This window comes from Mobula hypostoma, chromosome 5 (genome assembly GCF_963921235.1).
Source record: "Mobula hypostoma chromosome 5, sMobHyp1.1, whole genome shotgun sequence".
NCBI lineage: Eukaryota > Metazoa > Chordata > Chondrichthyes > Myliobatiformes > Myliobatidae > Mobula > Mobula hypostoma.
In genome coordinates this window covers 11,629,870-11,652,640 of record NC_086101.1, presented here as the reverse complement: position 1 = coordinate 11,652,640, position 22,771 = coordinate 11,629,870, and the positions used below count along the sequence as shown (strand labels likewise).

At 44.5% G+C, this 22,771-nt stretch overlaps 2 protein-coding genes across 2 annotated transcripts in view; one reads left to right on the top strand and one right to left on the bottom strand.

Moving 5' to 3' along the window:
- The window catches only part of LOC134346441 (uncharacterized), a 79,207-nt gene that overhangs the window by 17,480 nt on the left and 38,956 nt on the right, over positions 1-22,771 (top strand). The gene's annotated exons all lie outside the window — the stretch shown is intronic.
- Positions 2,634-20,033, bottom strand: LOC134346582 (zinc-binding protein A33-like). Its single transcript, XM_063048014.1, has 6 exons — positions 19,632-20,033; positions 18,361-18,456; positions 15,254-15,487; positions 13,951-13,979; positions 13,161-13,276; positions 2,634-6,345 (listed from the first exon to the last, which is right to left on the bottom strand). Exons 1-6 carry the CDS (start codon positions 19,893-19,895, stop codon positions 5,789-5,791), a joined length of 1,296 nt encoding a protein of 431 aa, XP_062904084.1. The 5' UTR covers positions 19,896-20,033; the 3' UTR covers positions 2,634-5,788.

Below are 22,771 nucleotides of genomic sequence, written 5' to 3'. Positions count from 1 at the left end.
ATAAATAAGTAAATCAATTACAGTGTACGTATATTGAATAGATTAAAAATCATGCAAAAAACAAATAATATGTATTTTAAAAGTTCAGTATTGTTCAAGGGTTCAATGTCTATTTAGGAATTGGATGGCAGAGGAGAGGAAGCTGTTTGTGAATCGCAGAGTGTGTGCCTTCAGGCTTCTGTACCTCCGACCTGATGGTAACAGTAAGAAAAGGGCATGCCTTGGGTGCTGGGGGTCCTTAATAAGGGACGCTGCCTTTGTGAGACACCGCTCCCTGAAGATGTCCTGGGTACTTTGTAAGTTAGTGCCCAAGATGGAGCCGACTAGATTTAGAACCCTCTGCAGCTACTTTTGGTCCTGTGCAGTAGCCCCTCCATACCAGACAGTGATGCAGCCTGTCAGAATGCTCTCCACAGTATATCTATAGAAGTTTTTGAATGTATTTGTTGACATACAAAATCGCTTCAAACTCCTAATGAACTATAGTTGCTGTCTTGCCTTCTTTATAACTGCATCGATATGTTGGGACCAGTTTAGGTCCTCAGAGATTTTGACACCCAGGAACTTGAAACTGCTCATTCTCTCAAATTCTGATCCCTGTATGAAGATTGGTATTTGTTCCTTCGTCTTACCCTTCCTGAAATCCACAATCTGCTCTTTCGTCTTACTGACAGTGAGTGCCAGGTTGTTGCTGTGACACCACTCCACTAGCTGACATATCTCACTGCTGTGTAGTCCCCCTGGTAAGCCTCATGGTCGCTTGTCTCACTGTCGTCTAGGGAAACAACCCTCGGCCCCGCCAAACTGGGTAATTAAGTTTGTGTGGATGCTGTGTGAGGTACCCCACCCCGCCCAAATAACAGACAATACACCATATATGATTAAATGAATTATAGTTTATAGTTATTACTGGAACTATATAATTAATAGAGATAAAATATAAAAGGAAAATAAAAGGCACCACACTTATCAAAGTTCAATCTCTTCGTGCACAAACAGTTGGAGCTCTAGTAACGATCCTCTCTTCGCCATTCGATCCCTCTGACCACCTCGACCTGATACCTGGGACCAACCACACGGTGGTTGACCAGACGCTCCACACCAGTCTGTCTCCGTCTCCTCTTATCGCCGAAGACTCTGGACCTCGGACTCCTGCTTGGGGTCTGACCCCGTTAACCGGCTCACAGCAGCTTGTCCATCCTCTGTCTCTCTCTCCCACCTTCTGCCCAAAAACCCGCACATCACGATAACTTACAGACACACTAAAAAGAATAACATTATCTTAATTGGTTCGTTTGCTCTCTTATCAATAATATAACCCAAACAACACCCACACAAGCTGCTAGTGAGAGAACTTTCTCAGCAGTTAACATAACAAAGAAGCCATTTTAATTAGCCTACGCAGTAACATCAAAGAAGAAACCCCTTACACCTGTATGCCCTCTTGTCTCCATCTGAGATTCTACCAACAATGGTTGTATCATCAGCAAATTTATAGATGGTATTTATAGATGCAATGGAGAGTGGTCCACCTGTGCCTTTCTAAAGTCCACAATCATCTCTTTTGACTTGTCCATGTCGAGACGCAGGTTGCTGTTCTTGTATCATTTCACAAGCCTCTCTACCTCCTCTCTGTCTGCCGACTTATCATTGTTACCAACGAGGCCACCACTTTAGTATCATCGGTGAACTTGCTGATGCGGTTTGAGTTGGATCAGGCAGTGCTGTCACAACAGCAGTGGACTGAGCACACTACACTTGGAGGCACCTGTGCTCAGCGGATAGAGCTTGAGATGTGGTTGCCAGCTTGGACTGACTGGGGTCTTTCCACCAAGAAAGTCCGAGATCCGGTTGCAGAGAGGGGTGTGGAATCCCAACAAGGACAGTTTACCCACCAGCATCTGAGGGATGATCATGTTAAACATTGAGCTGAAGTTGACGGACAACATCCTGACATAAAAGGCATTGTTTTCCTGAAGGGACAGGATGGAGTAGAGGGCTGAGGCTATGGCATCATCAGTGGACCGATAGACAATCTGGGAAATGTCCAGTGTAGCTGGAATGTGGGCTTTTATACAATCCATTACCAGCTGATCAAAAAACTTCATGATTGTTAACGTCAGTGCCACTGGGTGGTAATCATTTAGGCTAGTTGCTGTTGCTGTCTTGGGCACTGGAATGACGGTGGCTGTCTTGAAGCCTAGAGGGACAGTGGACTGTTTGAGAGAGATATTAAAGATATCCATTAAGATCTCTGTTAGATAGGCCACATAGTCCCTCAGCAACTGACCAGGTATGTTGTCTGGCCCTGCAGCTTTGTGTGGGTTTACCCTGGCTGGGGTCCACATCCACTTTATTGAGGTATTCGATAGTTTTCAATTCGGTCACCCCCATTCTTCTGAATTCTAGTGAATACAGGCCCAGAACTCTTCATATGACAACATTACATCATTGCTTTTATATTTTAGTCTTCTTGAAATGAATGCTAACATTGCATTTGCCTTCCCTATCACAGACTCAACCTGAAAATTGACCTTCGGGCATTCTGCTCAGGAAATACCAAGTCCCTTTGCACCTCAGTTCTTTTTGAATTTTCTCTCCATTTAGAAAATAGTTTACCCTTTTATTTCTTCTACCAAAGTGCATGAGCATATACTTCCTGACACTATATTCCCTTGTATTCCTGTTTTATGAATAAAGTGTATCGTGGGCATGTGGCCAAGTGGTTAGGGCATTGGACTAGCTACCTGAAGGTCGTGAGTTCGAGCCCCAGCTGAGGGAACATGTTGTGTCCTTGAGCAAGGCAGTTAATCACACATTGCTCTGTGACGACACTGGTACCAAGCTGTATGGGTCCTAATGCCCTTCCCTTGGACAACATTGGTCTCGTGGAGAGGGGAGACTTGCAGCATGGACAACTGCTGGTCTTCCATACAACCTTGTCCAGGCCTGTGCCCTGGAGAGTGAAGGCTTTCCAGGCACAGATCCATGGTCTCGCTAGACTAACGGATGCCTTATTATCGTTTGGTAAAATAACCTGCAGTGAGTAAGAATCTGTTCAACTTTTTAATGGTACCAGGTCCTTCTGGCCCAAAGAGCCTGTATACACCCAGCTACCCCATGTAAGTAATTAACCTACTGCCCTGTATGTCTTTGGACTGTGGGAGGATATGGGAGGAGCCACAGGAGATCCACATGGTCATGGGGAGAATGTACAAACACCTTACAGATGGTGCTGGAGTTCAACCGGGTTGCTGACGCTGTAATATTGTTAGACGACTACACCACCCACATGTTCATCAGCTCCCCCCCCCACAGACTCGACCACTCATACACGCACGATCAACAGTTTCCTATTGCCTACTCCACAGTCAGCCCACATGTCCTTGGTACGTGGGACCAGACCACCCAAAGGAAACCCAGGTAGTCATAGGCACAGTAGCAACCTCCACACAAAAGCACCGAAAGTCAGGGTTATATTATATTTCTTTATTATAATTTTATATTTAAAGCTACAGCACAATAACAGGTCCTTCCAGCTCACAAGCCCACACCACCCAATTACACCCATGATCAGTTAACCACGCGTCTTTGGATTGGTTGAAGAATCGCATCGGGTCCCGGGGAGAACGTACAAACTCCTTACAGACAGTTGCGGGAATTGAACCCGGGCCGCTGGTGCTGAGGCAGAGTCTCTATCAGTTTTGCCTCTGTGTTGTCAAAAAGAACCAAAAGTAATTCGAGGGGGAAAAAAAATCAGCGATTGGTTTGGGGCCTGGAAGGCACTGCCTGAGGGAAGAGTCGGGGCAGGTTCAATTGCAATGTTCGAAGGGTCGCTGGAGAAGTAGCTGAGAAAGAAATTTCAGAGCTATCGGGAGAGTGCTTGCTGGAGTCAGAATAGACTCAGAAGGCTGAATGGTCTCCTGCCCGCTGTAGATGTCCTGAAATTTTACAGTTGAGATGAGGCTAGGCTTTAACTATGCCCAAAGATGGCAAAAGGCTCTGACACAATCTGCACAGGCCATGGATGACGTGGTGTGACCACAAATCAGAGTGGCTAGGAGGATCAGAATGTAGAACACATCGCATCAACCTACCATCTCGTTTCTTCACTTGGCATCCCAATTGGCCATTGGCAAACTGGACGGCCCAGGGCAAGCCTTATGCCAGAAGGAAGGGACACTGAAAAATATTGATTAATGTTGAATCATTTCCCTGGAAGACACAGACACGGTCACTGGGACATTTGCAAAAGTGGATCAAAAGCATTTTGCAACATCAAATGACAAAGTGCATTGTAATCCATATTAAAAATCACCAAATTGCTCAAGATTACACTCTTTCAATTGTGCTACCCGTTATCAGAACTTGCGCCTACAAACAGAGGAAAAGTATAGGTGCTTTTGCATTTGCTCACCACTAAACCTTGAATTTGACAAATCAAGAGAAATATTTTATGACTCTACTTCCATGGAGGCTGCTGAGTTTTTCCAGCATTTTTGTTTTTTTTTGTTTCAGATTTCTAGTGTCTGTTGCAATTTTTATTGAGTGCCATCGAGACAGAGACAGAGGGACACCAGAGATAGAGGGACACAAACAGAGACAGATAAAGAGACATACAGAGAGACCTTCATCATGTTGCTAATGCAAACATTCAAAAACAATATGGAGCCAAAGGCAAAGGAAGAGAAGGAATGAGCTGCAGGATGGGAGGCAAGTGAGATTGAATGTAGGACCAGAGGGCACAGCTTCAGAATAGAAGGACATCCCTTTAGAACAGAGATGAGGAGAAATTTCTTTAGCAAGAGGGAGGTGAATCTGCAGAGATTAATATGTTCATGATTAGTAAGGACATGCAGGGAAATTGATGGCTTTGTGATCAGTTTGCGGTCAATACGAAGATAGGTAGAAGGGCAGGTAATGTTGAGGAATCAGGGAGTCTGTAGAAGGACTTAGACAAATTGGGAGAATAGGCTAAAAAGTGGCTGATGCATGGGAAGTGTACGGCAATGCACTTTGCGAGGAGGAATAAAGGCCGACACTCTTTTATAAATGGGGAGCAAATTCAGAAATCAGTGGTACAAAGGGGCTTGAGAGTCCTAGTGCAGGATTCCCTAAAGGTTAACTTGTAGGTTGAGTTAGTGGTAAGGAAAGCAAACGCCTGAGGATTTATAAGGCATTGGTCAGACCGCTGTTGGTGTATTGTGAACTCTTTGGACCCTTTATTAGGAAAAGATGTGCTGGCATTGGACAGAGTCTAGAAGAGGTCAATGAAAATGATTTCAGGAATGAAAAGGTTAAGATATGAAGAGTGTGTGCTGGTTCTGGGCCTATACTTTTTGGGTATATTTAAAGTGGAGGTTGACATCTGCTTGATTAGTCAGGGCGTCAAAGGTTACAGGGAGCAGGCAGGAGAAAGGGGTTGAGAGGGAATGGCCTAATTCTGTGCCCATGTCTTATGGTTACCGGAAGAAGGCAGGAGAATGGTGTTGAGAGGGAAAATGAATCAACCATGATCAAATGACAGCAGGTTTAATGGGCCAAATGGCCTAATCCTGCTCCTATGTCTTATGGTCTTATTAACTGACCAAAGTAATGAATAGACAATGCAACAAAGGAGCTGGCATGAAGCAAAAAATGTCTGGAATCCCCAACAGCCTACTCTCAGGTCAAATTCAAGGTTTCACACTTGTAAAGTGCCAAGAACCAACTCCCCATGGATGCTGATTGAATCCAGAATCTATTACTTTTTAAAATTTCCATATCCACCATTGATTAAAATCAAAACCTACTCTTCTTGAATTGTTACTCTTCGAGGACAGATTATCAGTGGCTCAGCATTCCTTCCCCCAGCATTATGGCCCGGACTAAAGTAGGGATAGAGTCTCTCGGTGAAGCGGTCAGTGAAAGTGAAGATAAGGGTCTTGTCATCTGCGTTGTAAAAGGAAATCTTCCCTCCTTCATAATCCAGGCAGACTTGAATCTTCTTGGGTTTCACCGGCAGATTTAAGTGCTTCCATGTCTCCGTAGCAGCCCTGTATTGGTTTCCATCCCTCAATGCTATGAGCCAACATCCATTCCTTGGATTCAGGTCAATGACGTCTTTCCTGTTAATGGATTCTGCAGCCAGGCCCAAGTCCCATTCCGTCTTTCTGCCCACCACCACTTCCCAGTGGTGCCTCCCTGAGCTGTAGCCTTCGCAGCCAAGAACAGAGAGGCATGGATCGAATCTCTCTGGGCAGTCATGGAGCGGCTGCTGCCTTTGCATGGTGTGACTGACGCTGCTGAACCCCTCGGAGAGCAGAAGATAAGGGTGAGCAGTACAAGGGTCCAAGATGACAGGAGCTGGAGACATGGATTAAAGCAAAATGCAAGGAAACATTACTTAATGGAACATGCATACTTGGCAAAGATAAATGATAAAAGAATCTCATGATGTGTAAACCAGTGAGTCAGAAGTGCAAATAAGGCTTTATCACCATCAGCTACAAGAATTAAAAAGTGATGTAAATAGTATGTCAGGCAGTTTCTATAGAGAAAAAAAAAGAGATAATATTTTCAATCAATGACCGTGGAGATAGTCATCGAAGATAGGGTGGTAAAGAGAGCAGTGGGTACATTGGCCCTCATAAATCACAGTATTGAGTGCAGGAGGTGGGAAGTCATGCTGTAATTGAATAAGACGTTGATGAGGCTGAATTTTGGAGTATTGTATGCAGTCTTGGTCACCTACCTACAGGGAAGGTATCTGTAAGACTAAGGAGTACAGAGAAAATCTACAAGGATGTTGCTGGGGTTTAAGGCCCTGAGTTATAAGGAAAGGTTGAATTGGACTTCATACACTGAAGAGTAGGAAAATGAGGGATGATTTGATAGAGGTGTATAAAATTATGAGGGATATAGACAAGGTAAGTGCAAACAGGCTTTTCCCACTGAGATTGAGTGAGACAAGAACTAGAGGTCATGTGTTAAGGGGAATACGAGGGGGATCTTCTTCACTCATAAGGTGCCGAGTGTGTGGAATGAGCTGCTTGTAGAAATGTGGATGTGGGTTCGATTTCGACATTTATGAGAACTTTGGATAGGCACGTGGACGCGGGGGGTATGGAGGGCTATGGTGTAATTGCGTGTCGATGGGACTAGGCAGAATTAACAGTTTGACACAAACAAGATGGGCTGAAAGGCCTGTTTCTTTACTGCAGAGCTTTATGACTAGTTCCATCATAACTTCTTGACCAGAAACACTGGTTCTTTTTCTTTCCCTGTGAAGATGAAATTGATGACTTTGTGGCCAAGTCTGTGGATAGGTGGTGGAGCAGGTAGTGTTGAGGAAGCAGGCCGTCTACAGTAGGGCTTGGATAGAGAAGGAGAATGGGCAAAGAAGTGGCAGATAGAATACAGTGTAGGGAAGTGTATGGTCATACACTTTGGTAGAAGGAATAAAGGCAGAGTCTATTTTCTAAACAGAAAGTTAATTCAGTGATTGGAGGTGCAAAGGGACTTGGGAGTCCCTACTGCAGGATTCCCTAAAGGTTAACTTGCAGGATGTGTCTATAGTATGGAAGGCAAATGCAATGTTAGCAGTCATTTCAAAAGTACTAGCACATAAGAGCAAGGATGTAATGCTGAGCTTTGTAAGGCATTGGCCAAGGCTGCATTTGGAATATTGTGAGCAGTCTTGGGCCAAATATTGGGTGAGAAAGGATATGCACGTATTGGAGAAGGTCCAGAGGAGGTTAACAGTAATGATCCTGGGGATGAAAAGGTAAATATCTGAGGTGCGTTTGATGGCTCTTGGCCAATACTCACTGGAGTTTAGAAGAATAAAGAGGGATCTTATTGAAACCTATTGAATGTTGAAAGACTTAGACAGAATGGACGTGGAGAGGATGTTTCCAATAGTAGTCTAGAACCAGAGGGCACAGAGAGCCTCAGAAGACAAGAATGTCCATTTACAACATCAGGAATTTTTGTAGCCACAGAGTGATAAATCTGTTCAATTCATTGCCACAGATGGCTGGACAGGCTTAGTCATTGGGTATAGTTAAAATGGAGGTTGGTAGATTTTTGATTAGTAAGAGTGTCAAAGATTTTAGGGAGAAGATGGGAGAATGGGGTTGAGTGAGGCCCTCCAATGTTGGGGTCGACTACAGATACTGCATCCTAGCTCCCTATGTTATATGCAAGCCAGGGTCGTTCGATACGGAGTGCAAGCTGCTGCCCACGTGGAAGGCTCCCCCTCCACGCAGCTGACGAACACATAGCAATGGCAGCCTGATACAGTTTGGCACCAGTGGCATTACAGGTGTTGCCGATCAGCCTTCAACTCAATGTAGGACTGCCTTGGGAATTCCTGCTCTAGAATTTTCCTTGGGGTCTCAAAACCTTCCCCATGAGTGGGTATAGTCCCAGGGCAGCGGAGGTTGGAGATCAGTTTTCCTTCTCTTAGGTGAGCTGCCAAACACGGCTGATGAGCCTTACCTACCCGAAATGGGGTTGAGAGTGAAAGTAAATCTGTCCTGATCAAATAAGCAGCAGACTCGAGGGGTTGAATGGCCTGATTCTTCTCATGTGTCTTATGCTCTAAAAGGGTATCATGAACATTAGCTCTGTTTCTCTACCTATGCATGCTGCCTGACCTGCTGCGTATCCCCTATGCTTTCTGTGGTTTAGCCTTCCATAATCTGCATGTTTTTGCTCTTCAATTACCATCAACTTCCATTGAATTGGATTCATTGACTTTCCTCGTTTCTGAGTCCCACAAGTGATAATTTTAGACGAGTTAAGATTTGGCACAATGAAAAGAATATCATTCAATTAATTCACACATTTCATTCGGTGAGTATGTTGCTAATGTCACTGAATCTGTGATCCCCAATTCCTTCAGGACAGACTGAGGTGACGTCCACACTAGACTGGATAATTTTGAAAACGCCGGTTTCATGTAAAAACGACAGGCATTCACACTAGGCATTTTTAAAAATACATCTGTCCACATTAAAATGAATATTTGGGCGAATCTCCTCCTACTGGGCATGCGCAGGACACAGAAAACAAGCGAAGAGGAAACGGTATACTTGGTGCGCGTTTGTCCAGTTACAGACTAGAAAAATTTAAAAGGAAATTGCCAAATGAAAGACTTGGTGTGCGTTTGTTCAGTTACAGACTAGAAAAACTTAAAAGGAAAGTGCCAAATGAAAGACTTAGTGCGTGTTTGCCCAGAAATATTTCCTACAGCCCTAGTTTCTTCACCGATGAAAGGGACGACAGCTACAACTAAATGCAATAAGGCTTGTTAGTTACTGGGCAAAAGTGACAATTGCATCTATTGAATGTTTGCCCAAGCAACACATTAATAAAGCACCTTGTTAAATATATAAAACATGTCTGCATCGGTGTTATCTTGTATTTCCATACAATGTTACACTAGGCTGTTACACACCTATTGTCAGATATTGTTGTGTTGGAGGTTGCGTTCAAGAAAACAATGAAATGCCGTGTTGCCGCCACCATTTGTTCCGGCACGTCATGACAGCGGTTTTAAAAATAGCCGGTTACCCCGTACACACTACGCCGGATATTAGGTGTTTTCAGGTTTGTTCACTCTGGAGAGCGTTTCTGAAAATCTCCATTTTCAGGGGAGGAAAATGCCGTTTCAGTGTGGACGGAGGGTCAAAATGAAGAGAAAAAGGCTTCGGTTACGGATTTATCCGGTCTAGTGTGGACGTAGCCTCAGAATCTATAGCTCTGGTAATGGACTGACTTTGTGTGCATTCGTAAAATTTGAAGGCTAGAAAATAGGTCATGCCAGGCATTCAGCAGTGAGGCTAATGGAGGAAATGCCTCTGTGTCAGTCCTAATACAAACACAAGAGATTCTGCAGATGCTGAAAATAGAGCTGAACACACAAACTGCTGGAGGAACTCGGCAGGTCAGGCACTGTCTATAGAGGGGAAGTAGACAGTCAATGTTTTGGGCTGAGACCCTTCATCAGGACTGGAAAGGATGGAGGAAATATATCGTCTTGGTGCTTGTGTGTGACACAATAGCACTGAGAGGAAGCAGGTATACAAAACAGGAATGCCAGCCTCTCCTCATCTTCCTCTCCGCAATTCACCAGTTTGGCATGGAAGAGTATTCGAGGAAGAGAAAAAGATTTAGAATAAACTTAAAAGACAGTGGAAACCACTTCAACAGGAACTTAAAGATTAATTGAATTTTTACTTCATTTAAAAATTAAAGAATCGCTTTACTTGTCACATGTATATGAAAACATAGAGTGAAGCAAATTGTTAGCGTCAATGACCAACACAAGGATGTGCTGGGGCTCATGGGGTAATATGGTCATAAAAAGTTTGCTCAGTTAGCTGTGTGGTATGATAAAACTCTTGAAAGCCAGGAGGCAATGTTATTTCAGGAAAGAAAAGTACTGAAGAACAAAATAGTTCACGTAGGTGTACATTTTAGATTTGAGCAGGATTTCCTGTGGAAGGAACTTGCTCAGCATATAGAGTAAACAGAAAGTGTTAAAGATTCTATGTTGAAACATAGAATGTACAAACTTTTGTGAGTATAGATACACAGATTCCACGATCTCATGCTTAGAAGAATGGTGGGGGGAGGGGGAAGAGGGAATATCAAATATTAAAAAGCCTAGATAGAGTGGATGTGGAAAGAATGATTCCAACAGTGTGGAAGGCTAGGACTAGGAAGCACAATCTCAGAATCCTTTTAGAACAGAGATGAGGAGGAACCTCTTTAGTCAGTGAACGGTGAATCTGTAGAAATCATTGCCAGACACGGCTGTGCAGGCCAAGTCACTGAGTATATTTAAAGCAGGGGTTGATAGGTTCTTGATCAGTAAGGGTGTGTCAAAGGTTAGAGGAAGAAAGCAGGAGAATAGGGTTGAGAGGGAAAATAAATCAGCCATGGTGGAATGGTGGAGCAGACACAATGGGCTCCAGTATCTCATGGTCAAATAGAAGATTTCTTTACTCACTTTTCTCACCACCCTTAGTGAGGTAAGTGGCAAAGTCATCAAAGACAAGTTGGTCAGGATATGACCAAGAATAAGCTGATGAAAATGGAAGGGCAATGGGACCTCTCTGTTGGGAGCTACCAAGGGCTCAATCACCTCTTGCTCTGCTGCAGTGAGTAAGTTACACCCAGTGTGATTTGGTTAGTTGAGCACATGGAACAATTGTGGATCAGGTCCTGCTGCTGCCTCATGGCTCCAGTTCTGACCTTCGAGTATCTCTGTGCGGGGAGTGTAGGTTCCACCTCCACCTGACTGCTTGGATTTTCCTCCCATCCCCCCAAAGTCAAGTGGAGGCACACGAGGCAATTGCCACTCCATGTTTTAGCAAACGAGTGAGGCAGCGGAAAAGAAATTATGGACCAGTTAGCCTGACCTCGGTGGTTGGGAAGATGTTGGAGTCAATTCTTGAGTATGAGGTCATGGAGTACTTGGTGACGGGACACAATAGTACAAAGTCAGCATGGTTTCTTTAAGGGAAATTCTTGCCTGATGAACCTGTTGAATTCTTTGAGGAGGTTACAAGTCAGACAGATAAAGGGGTTGTCGTGAATGTTGTACATTTGGATTTTCAGAAGACCTTTGACAAGCTGCCACACATGAGGCTCCTTACCAAATTAAGAGCCCATGGTATTACAGGAAAGTTACTAGCATGGTTAGAGCATTGGCTGATTGGTAAGAGGCAGTGAGTGGGAATAAAAGGATCCTTTTCTGGTTGGCTGCCTTTTCTGGTGCTCAGCAGGGGTTGGTGTTGGACCAGTTATTTTTATGCTGTATATCAATGATTTAGGTGATGGAATAGATGTTGCTTTTTTGCCAAGTTTGCAGATGATACAAAGATTGGTGGAGGGGCAGGTAGTGTTGAGGAAACAGGAAGACTGCAGAACGACTTAGACAGATTAGGAGAGTGGGCAAGAAAGTGGCAAATGAAATACAATGTTGGAAAATGCATGGTCATGCATGTTGGTAGAAGAAATAAATGTGCACATTATTTTCTAAATGGGAAGAAAATCCAAAAATCTGAGATGCAAGGGGACTTGGGAGTCCTTGTGCAGAACACCTTAAAGCTTACCTTGCAGGTAGAGTCAGCGGTGAGGAAGGTAAATGCAATGTTAGCATTCATTTCAAGGGGTCTAGAATATAAAAGCAGGGATGTGATGCTGAGGCTTTATAAGACACTAATGAGGCCTCACCTTGAGTATTGAGAACAGTTTTGGGCTCCTTATCTAGGAAAAGATGTGCTGGCATTAGAGAGGGTTCAGAGGAGTTTCATAAGGATGATTCTGGGAATGAAATGATTATCATCTGATGACTCTGTGCTTGTACTCACTGGAATTTAGAAGGATAAGGGAAACCTTATCATTGTCATTGAAACCTTTCAAATGTTGAAAGGCCTAAGACAGAGTAGATGTGGAAAGGATGTTTCCCATGGTGGGGGAGTCTGGGACAACAGGGAACAGCCTCAGGAGAGAGGGGCGTCCATTTAAAACACGGATGCAGAGAAATTATTTTAGCCAGAGGGTAGTGAAATTGTGGAATTTGTTACCACAGGCAGCTGTGCAGGCCAGGTCATTGGGTGTATTTAAAGCAGAGATTGATGGGTTCTTGATTGGCCATGGCAAAGGCTGTGGGGAGAAGGCCGGGCAGTGGGGCTGAGGAAGGGAAAAAAAGGATCCGCCATGTTGAATGATGGAGCAGACTCGATAGGCCAATGGCCTAATTCTGCTCCTAAGTCCTATGCTGTAGTGGAGACTGCAGATGCTGCAGTCTGGAGCAACCAAGAATCTGCTAGAGGAACTCATCAGATCGAGCAGCATTCATGGGGATGAGGGGGTGGGAGGGGAGGAGAGAAAGGAATTGTCCATGTTTTGGACAGAATCATTGCATCTGGTTGGTAACCTCATTGACCATTACAAGTTACTCCTTGTGTGTAGCTGAGTGGTAGAATCTCAGGGAAATCTATAGAAATATGGTGAGAATAGGTTGCAGAGGAAGTAGGCCGCCAGTGGGATTGCTCTGTGAGCCAGCCTTGCAGCACCTGGTTGAAATGGCCTCCTAAGCCTTCAGGATGTGTGGAATGTTTTCTCCGATGCTGGGAAGGATACTTTGCTTCTGCGACACATACCTGTATTGATCACGGTCAGCATCTTCTTCCAGACACTGTACTGGAGAGAAGCAATGGAGTTCCCCACATTTACCACGGGACAAGCCTTGACGGGATTGTTGGCAGCTCGTTTCACTCTGTAAGAAGAGATCACTAGTGAACTACATGAAATTTGCAGATGCTGCGAATCTGCGGCAACGCACTGAGTGCTGAAGAACTTCAGTAGGTCAGGCAGTGTCTGTGTAGGGAAATGAACAGTGGACGTTTACAGTTGAGCCCTTCACTGGAAAGAAAGGGGCAGAAACCAGAATAAAAAAATGGGGGAGGGGGAGGAGCAAAAGTTGAAAGCGATAGATGAGACAAGAGGAATGGTGGAAAGAAGACCTTTACTTCTCACAAGTACATTGAAACATACAGTGAAATGCATAATTTGTATAGAATGAAATCAGCTGGGCAGAATGTATTGCTATGTTCCACACCAGTATAGCACACTAACTCGAACCTGTACAGCTTTAGAATGTGGGAGGAAACTGAAGCATCCGAGGGAAATCCACAACGTCACAGGGACATACACATTCCTTACGGACAGAGGCAGGAATCGAACGCCAATCTAACAGCTGGCGCCGTAGTAGCATCTGGCTGATCACTATGCAACCCCTGCCACGGATAGGCAGGTGGGGGAGAGGGGGTGAAGTGAGAATCTGGGAGGTGACAGCCGGCAGATGCAAAGGGCAGAAGAAGATGGAATCTGATAGGAGAGGACTTATGCCAGATTTGTACACAAAATAAAGACTCAGAGTAAACACCTAACCTGTAGCCTTCCTCTGCTTCTGGCAATTCCTGCAAGAGGAAAGAAAGAACAAAAATTGATTTTATTTATTATATAATGCAGATCAAGCCCTTTGGCTCAATGAGCCGCACCACTAAGCCTCCCTCCATTTAACCCCAGCCTAATCACAGGACGATTTACAATGATCAGTTAACCTACTAGCTGGTACGTCTTTGGACAGTGGAATGGAACCAGAGGACCCGGAGCAAACCCAGGTACTTTCCAGATGGATGTGCAAACTTCTGATAGATGGCACCGGAACTGAACTCCAAACTCCGATGCCCCGAGCTGTAGGAGTGTTGCACTCCCTGCTACGCTACTGTCTCGGAAACAATATTTAAGAAAACAGAGTAGACTCCAGATCCCCTAGTGCGAAGTCTGCCAAGGGCCATAAGAGATAGGAGCAAAAGTAAGCCATTCAGCCCATCAAGTCATTTTTTTTGAATACTACAAAAAATGGAAATTATATTTTAGAATACATTTCTCTACTTTATAATCCAGGATATCATGTTTTAGACACCAAACTACCTCATACTTTTGGACATTAGTGCTAAAATGTAACCATGCCAATTGCATGTGTCCAAACAAAATAGTAAAACATCTTTTTTTTCTCCTTTATTTCTTTGTTGCTGAGGGCATTGGCCCCTCCCTGGTGCAGACATCTGTGAGCAGCAGAAACCCACATTCATTCAATTCTGGTTGGTTTATTTAGCTTGGTTTTGGTAGTTGAATGAAACAAAACCACTCGTCATTGGAAACGCAATTAGTTCGCCTGAAGCAGGTGGACTTCATTGCAATACAGTGGGTCTGGAGGAGGGGTCCATGGCATAAAGAAGTTTGGGAAGCCCTGGTCTAACTTAGTAAAAGGTAAAGATTAAAGATAAGCTTTATTTGTCATATGCACATTGAAACATCAAAACAGACCAACTGTGTCAACGACCAACACAGTCCAAGGATTGTGCTGGGGGCAGCCTGCAAGTATTGCCCATATAGAAGGCCCACAACTTACTAACCCCAACCTGTACCTCATTGGAACGTGGGTGGAAACTGGAACAGCCCGAGGAAGCCCACCTGGTCACATGGTGAATGTACAATGCCCGTGCAGACAGCGGCGGGAATTGAACACCAGTTGGTGTTTGCTGGTACGGTAAAGTGATGCGCTAACTGCCACCCCCGAGAAATGGTGAACTTCACCATAGGTCAGGCTGGAACCTGGGAGACTGGCACTTTGAGCAGCAATCCCTTCCCCACCGCTTTAACTGGAAAGGAAGCCAGTAACTCCTACCCTTAGAAAGTTGACTTCGTCCATTTCACTCAGCTTCTGTTCAAGCTCCTGAATGGTGGCAGAAAGTGATGCAATTTCTTCAGTTATCTTCTCGATTTTTGCCTTCGTTGCCTGACACTTTTTCTTCTTTTCCTGTTTCAATTTTCGCAAAGCCTTTCTCTCCTCCTTACAGAGAAACTGACGAAGTTTGTCAAATGTTTCCTTAACCTGTTTCTCCGCCACATTAGTTCGCTCCTGAGGAAAGACATCAAGACTTGGATTTATATCATCAACACAAGAGATTCTGCCGATGCTGGAAATCTTGAGTAACACACACATAAAGCTGGAGGAACTCAGCAGGTCAGGCTGCATCTATGTGGGGCGGAGGGGAATAAACAGTCAATATTTTTGGCTGTGACTCATCATCAGGACTGGAAATGAAGGGAGAAGAAACCAGAACAAGAAGATAGTGGAAGGGTAAGGAGTACAAACTGGCAGGTTCGAGGTGATTTACCTCCTCCCTCACATCTATTCAGGGCCCCAAACAGCCCGTCCAGATGCAGCAACACTTCACCTGTGAATCTACTGGGGTCATTTACTGTATCTGCTGCTCGCACCATAGTCTCCTCTAACATTGGTGAGACCCAACATAGACTGGGGGACAGCTTTGTTGACACCTCACTCCATCTGCAAAAAGCAAGATATCCCAGTGGCCAAGCATTTTAATTCCTATCTCCCTTCATATTCCAACATGTTGGTCCATGGTCTCCTCTACTCCTACAATGAGGCCTCCCTCAGGTTAAACAGCAACAGCTCATGTTCCTTCTGGGTAACCTCCAACCTGATGCATGAACATCGATTTCTCCAATGACCATTAACTTTCCCCCATTGGCCTTTTGTCTTCTTCAAATCCCTACTCTGTCTTCCCCCACTTACCTTTTCTCTTCTCCTCACCTGCCAATCACCTCCCCCGGTATCTCTCCTCCTTCCCTTTCCCACTCCCCAATCAGATTCCTTCTTCTGCAGCCTTTTCACCTATCACCTCCCAGCTTCTTATTTCATCTCCCTCCCCCTCCCACCTGGCTTCACCTATCACATTCTAGCTTGTTCTTCTTCTCCTCCTCTTACTCTGGTTTCTTTCCCCTTCCTTTCCTGTCCTGGTGAAGGGTCTTGGCCTTCAATGTTGACTGTTTCTTCATTTCTGTAGATGCTGCCCAACCTGCTGAGTTCCTTCAGCATTTTGTGTGTGTTGCAGGTGATCAGTGAAACTAGGTGAGGGGGAAGGTGAATGAAATAGGAAGCTTGGACAGGGTAGGTGGAAATGGAGAAGGAATCTGATAGGAGAGGAGAGTGGACCATGGAAGAAAGGGCAGGAGGCAGGACACCGAGAAGAGAGTGACCAGAATGGGGAATGGAGAAAGAGAAGGAAGGAGGTGGGAATGAGATTGTCTGCCTGACGTCACTGGTCACATAACCAGGACTCTGATATCCAGGGGGGTGGGCATGAAGCAGGTGCTACACCTTGCCCAAGGGTGACCTGCAGGCAGCTGAGGGAAGGAGCACCTTACATCTCCTTTGGTAGAGATGTATCTCCACCCGCCAAGCTGGACTCTTATAAGACGATAGAACACCGGATCAGAATTAGGCCATTTGATCACGGCTGGTTTATTTTCCCTCCCAATCTCATTCTGCTGCTTTTTACCCATAGCCTTTGACAGCCTTACTAACTAACAGCCTGAAAGCCTCTGCTTTAAATATACCCAATGACTTGACATGCATAGCCATCTGTGGCAATGAATTTCACAGATTTATCATCCTCTGACGAAAGGAGTTCCTCTTCAACTCTGTTCTAGGGGGATGTCCTTCTATTCTAAGCTGTGTTTCCTCCCCACCCCAGTCCTAAACCCTCCCACGACTGAAAACATTCTCTGCACCCCTACTCTAACTAGACTTTTCAAAATTTGGTAGGTTTCAATGAGATCCCCATAAATTCTTTAAACTCCAGTGAGTACAGGATTGGAGCCATCAAACACTCTTCCTACATTAATCATCTCTGGACCCTATCCAACATCAGCACATCCTTTCTTAGACAAGGAGCCCAAAACTGCTTGCAATACTCCATGCTATCTGACCAACCCTTTATAGAGCCAAGAATTGGTTGGCCAATTGGTTGGTCAAAGCCAATGGTTGGTGCAGCTGTAACGAAACTCAATTTCCCTCGGGATCAATAAAGTATGTCTAAGTCTAATGTCTAAGTCTATTACTTCCTTGTGCTCACACCCCTAGAAAAATAACTGTCAACCTCTGCCTTAAAACAGATTTCACAAAATATGCCAATGAAATTAAATCTGATTCTGACAAGCATACCCAGAGACCAAACCTGCACAGCACTCTTGGGTAACATACATCAAAGTTGCTGGTGAACGCAGCAGGCCAAGCAGCATCTATAGGAAGAGGCGCAGTCGACGTTTCAGGCCGAGACCCTTCGTCAGGACTAACTGCGCCTCTTCCTATAGATGCTGCTTGGCCTGCTGCGTTCACCAGCAACTTTGATGTATGTTGCTTGAATTTCCAGCATCTGCAGAATTCCTGTTGTCAGCACTCTTGGGTAGCATGTTCCAAAGATCCACTGACTATGGGTGACCACAGATAACAAAGATAGTAATCCTTAGTTTCGCAGTAGTTTGTTTAGTTATAAAGGCAGAGACTGAGGTCTTCCAGCCCTACTGGATGTCCTCATTCTGACCAGTTAGTAGTCCTGCTGCCCTTGTTCAGCCCAAAACCATCCAAGCCCTTCCTCTCCATGTACTTATCCAAATGCCACTTACATGCTCCACTTACACCCACTTCGATCACTCTCTCTGGTAGCTCCGTGTTAACAAGTTACCCCTCATGTCTCTTCTAAGTCTTTCCCCTCTTGTATCTTTTTTCTAGTTTTGGACTCTCCAAGTCTGGGGAAAAAACATTTCACCTTCTGTAAACTTCTTTGAGGTTATCCCTCTCTCTTTTCCAGGCACTCTGGTCTAGGCAGCATCCTCAAATATTTCCCACATCCCCCTCCAGCTCGGCAATGCCTTCCCTACTACATATTATGCTTGTAACAGTGATTTTATAGCCATTAAACTTACTTGAATAGTGGTTAATGTTTTCTCATAGCTCCTTTTTGAGGTTTTGCATTCATTCTTCCTGTTCTGGAGGGGTCTGAGCAATGCTTTCAGCCGTTCCTGGAAGGAGTATGGCATCTGCTAATTATTGACCATTTGTGGTGAAATTAGGTATTTATAAAATCAATAATAAGAAACAAAACATTAAAACCTATTCTCATCGAAAACACGAGTGCTAATTCCACGAAGAAGCCAATCAAAATGCCAGAGGAATTCAGCATCTACAGAAGGGAAGAGAACTCCCCACCATTGAGGGTATCTTCAAGAGATGGTGTATGAACAAGGTGGCACCCAACACTAAGAAACCTCAGCATCTAGAAAAAATGCCTTCTTCTCATCAGGGAATGGGTACAGGAGCTTGAAGACCCGCAATCAATGTTTTAGAAATATCTTTTACACACCCAAGTTGGTGTAGTCTTTCACTGAGTCTGTTATAGTTATGAGTCTATAGATTTATTGAGTATGCCCACAGGAAAATGAATCTCAGGGTTGTATATGGTGACATACATGAAACACTTTGATAAATTTATAGAATAACTGGTAGAACGTTTTATCTCTTGCACTGCACTGCTGCCACGTTTCAGGATATAGTCATAATAAACCTGATTCTACTTTAGCTGGAACGTCTCTGCCCTACACAGGCAAAGAGTGGTCTGGAAAACCTGGCGGTGGGAAAGGGGCACCTTTATGTGACTTTTCAAAGGAGAAGTAGTAGGAGGATACACAGTTCTGTTCTTCCATTCCGTAAAAGAAAATGAATTTCTGGGACTTCATGCAATATCTCGGATAGGGCGCATATGATTGGATAATTCCACTGTCAATCAAGCCCAGTGGGTCAGATTACTGGAGTTCAGATATGTTACCTCCTATCCTCCACCTATTTCTTTGATAGGGAGAAGTTGCTGAAGTTCATAAATTATGCTTCTCCCCTTTTTAAAACAGATTGTTCGCTGAAATGTGCCAGTAAAAACTCTGTTGACCAGAATTTCCCACTCGCGAATCAATGAGTACTTATTATTATTATTATTATTATTATTATTATTATTATGAAAACATTCTAGAAAGTTCCATTGCTATTGCTGGCCCCGCTCCACAATTCCCGCTGGGAATCAAAAACCCGTGCTGATAATTCACTTTGTATAGATATCCATATTAAAGTCGGGGCAAGAAACAGGAAGGGTCTGAGCGATAAATTCATTCCCGAGAATGCGTCAGGGTTTGTTTCAAGGCCTCACCTTAAACTCTTGGACGGCTTCCTGAGCAACTACCACGTCATGGTTTGTGTGTTCGTTTGAGCCCCGGCAGAGCACACAAAGGAGTTCCTTGTCGGCCTTACAGTAGAGTTTCAGCGGTTCCTGGTGTTTCTGACATCGTTGCGGAGGGCAGTCTCCACCTACCGACTCCTGTTGATGGTCGTTCGTGCGATCTCGGTGGGAGAGTGCATTCTGCACGGCCACCTCTCTCTCTCTAATCTCCGATCGACAGGCGGGACTCCACATCGGCAGGTAGATCAGCGAAAGTGATCCTCACAGGCACTTGACAGATATACCGAACTGGGTCTCAAACCGGCTGTCAGATGCTGCAGAATACCATTCAGTGCAAAACACTTCCTGTCCAGGTTATCGTCCACACCCTGAGTTTCGATTCCCGCTGGCAGTAATGAAATAAATGTTAAAGAGGCGGAGTTACACGGCTCCTGGAAACAAGCGCAAGTAGTAAAGAAGTTTGACAAACTTCCAGCGATGCACAGTGGAGATGATCCAAACTGATTGCTTACGATCTGGTATAGAAATGCCAATGGCCAGGAACGGAAAGGACAACAGCCCAGTGCACCACAGGCAAAGCCCTCCCCACTAATCAATACATTTACATGGGCTACTGCCACAGGAAAGCAGCGTAGATTAACTTCAATAACCGCAAGCCGGACCTACAGACACCCTTTACAGCTCAGTTCTCTGTATTATTTTTAGTTGCATCGTTTGTCTTGTTTTGCACATTGATTGCTTGTCAGCCTTTGTCTGTTACTGGATGGTTTTCGTAAAATTCTATCCCCCCCCGCCCCCGGAAATACGTGCAAGAAAATGAATCTCAAGGCCATTCATGGTAATATGTATTGTCAACTTTGTTGTCATCTGACTGCACACATCTGCGACCAAACGAAGCAACATTCCCGCTGGAGCACAGTGCACCTACGAAACATAAATCACACAGTGCACAAACCAAAATATTACCATAAATGAGATAATAAAATAATATTTAAAATGCATATAGTATGAGGCACAAGTAACTAATACACTGACCAGACCTTGGTGTTGACAGGGTCTCACAGCCTGAGGGAGGAAGCTTTACCCTAGTCCCGGTGCTTCGGTACCTCCTTCCTGACAGAAATAGGTCAGAGATTGTGGGTTGGGTGGTAGAGATCCTCAACAATGCTTTTGGTCCTTCGTCTACGATGCCCCTGGTAAGTGTCACGGGTAGAAGGTGGGAGATCCAGTGATCCTCTCGGCAGGTTTTACAATCCTCTGTAGGGTCCTGCGGTGCAATGCCTTACAGCTTCCGTTCCACACAATGATGGAACCACTCTTGATGGCGGTTCTGCAGAAAGTTGCTATAATCTGTGCAGGGAACCGAGCAGGTCTCAATCGCCCCAGAAATTGTAGATGCTGCTGTGTCTTCTTGACCAATGTAGTGCGTTCAGATCTTTAAAAAATCTCTCCAGCATATGTCATGAAATTTGTTAACTTTGCAGCAGCAGTACGATACAATACATGATCATGGAAAAAGAAAACTCTGAATTACAGAAAGATATACAGGTAGTGCAAAAATAGGAAATAAATTACTGAGGTATCATTCGTGGGTTCAATGTCTATTCAGAAATCGGATGGTACCATAGAACATTACAGCACAGAAACAGGCCTTTTGGCCCTTCTTGGCTGTGCCGAACCATTTTTCTGCCTAGTCCCACTGACTGCACACGGACCATATCCCTCCGTACACCTCTCATCCATGTACCTGTCCAAGTTTTTCTTAAATGTTAAAAGTAAGCCCACATCTACCACTTCATCTGGCAGCTCATTCCACACACCCACCACTCTCTGTGTGAAGAAGTGCCCCCCCCAATGTTCCATATAAACTTTTCCCCCTTCACTCTTAATCCATGTCCTCTTTTTTCCCTCCCCTAGCCTCAGTGGAAAAAGCCTGCTTGCATTCACTCTATCTATACCCATCATAATTTTATATAGCTTTATCATGGTAGAGGAGAATCTGTTCCTGAATCATTGAGTGTGTGCCTTCAGAATTCTGTACCTCCTCCCTGCTGGTAACAATGAGAAGAGAGCATGTCCTGAGTGGTGGGGTCCTCACTGATAGACGCTGCTTTTCTGTGGCACCACTCCTTGAAGTGGTCTTGTATACCATGGAGTTCAGAGCCCATGATGGAGCTGACTAATTTTACAGCTCACTCCAATCCTGTGTTGTAGCTCAGTTTAGATCATCCATTATCTGCACACCAAGGAATGTTATTATATCAAGTTAACAAAGTGCTGCATACAAGTACGTTGATAATAATTTCACCTGGAGCTTTGAACTTCTGAAATGTTTCAGATGACAGGCTTTATACATTTGGTGTAATATGAAGTAGTATCGTAGCCAGGGTAATTGGGTTTAAATTATGAGGGCTGTCCCTGCAGAAAAGAGTGGATAGGCAGACAGAGGAGGGGAGTGAGGAAGTGTCAAAAGAGGCTGGAGGTGGCGATGTGTGGTGCTGACAGAGGGTAATGATGATGTAGGTTTATTACTTATTAAGAATGAGGGGACATGTGGGTTTAAGATGAGAGGTTAAAAGACACATGGGGCGTAATGGTTAGCACAACACTTTACATTACCGATGACCGGGGTTCATTTCCCTCTGCTGTCTGTAAGGAGTTTGTACGTTCTCCCCATGACTGCATGTGCTTTCTCTAGATGCTCTGGTTTCCTCCTATATTCCAAAGATGTACCAGTTGGTGGGTGAGCTGGTGACTGTAAATTGTCCTGTGATTAGGCTACTGTTAAATTGGGGGCTACTGGGCAGTGTGGATCAAAGGGCCAGAAGGGCCAACTCCATGCTGTACCTCAATAAATAAAAATAAATTAATAAATATAAATAAATGTGAGGTATATAAAATTGTAAGTGGTATAGATAGGGTAGACTGCAGGAGACTTTTCCTATATCAGGGACAGAGAAAGCTAGAAGATGAAGGTTTATTTTAAGAGCTAAGCGGTTCAGAGGGGATCGGATGGGGACCTTTCTCACCCAGGGAGTTGTGAGTACTCTGCCTGAGAGTGTGGTGGAAGCAAAGTTGCTAACAAAGAAATCAGGAGAACTAAAATAGGG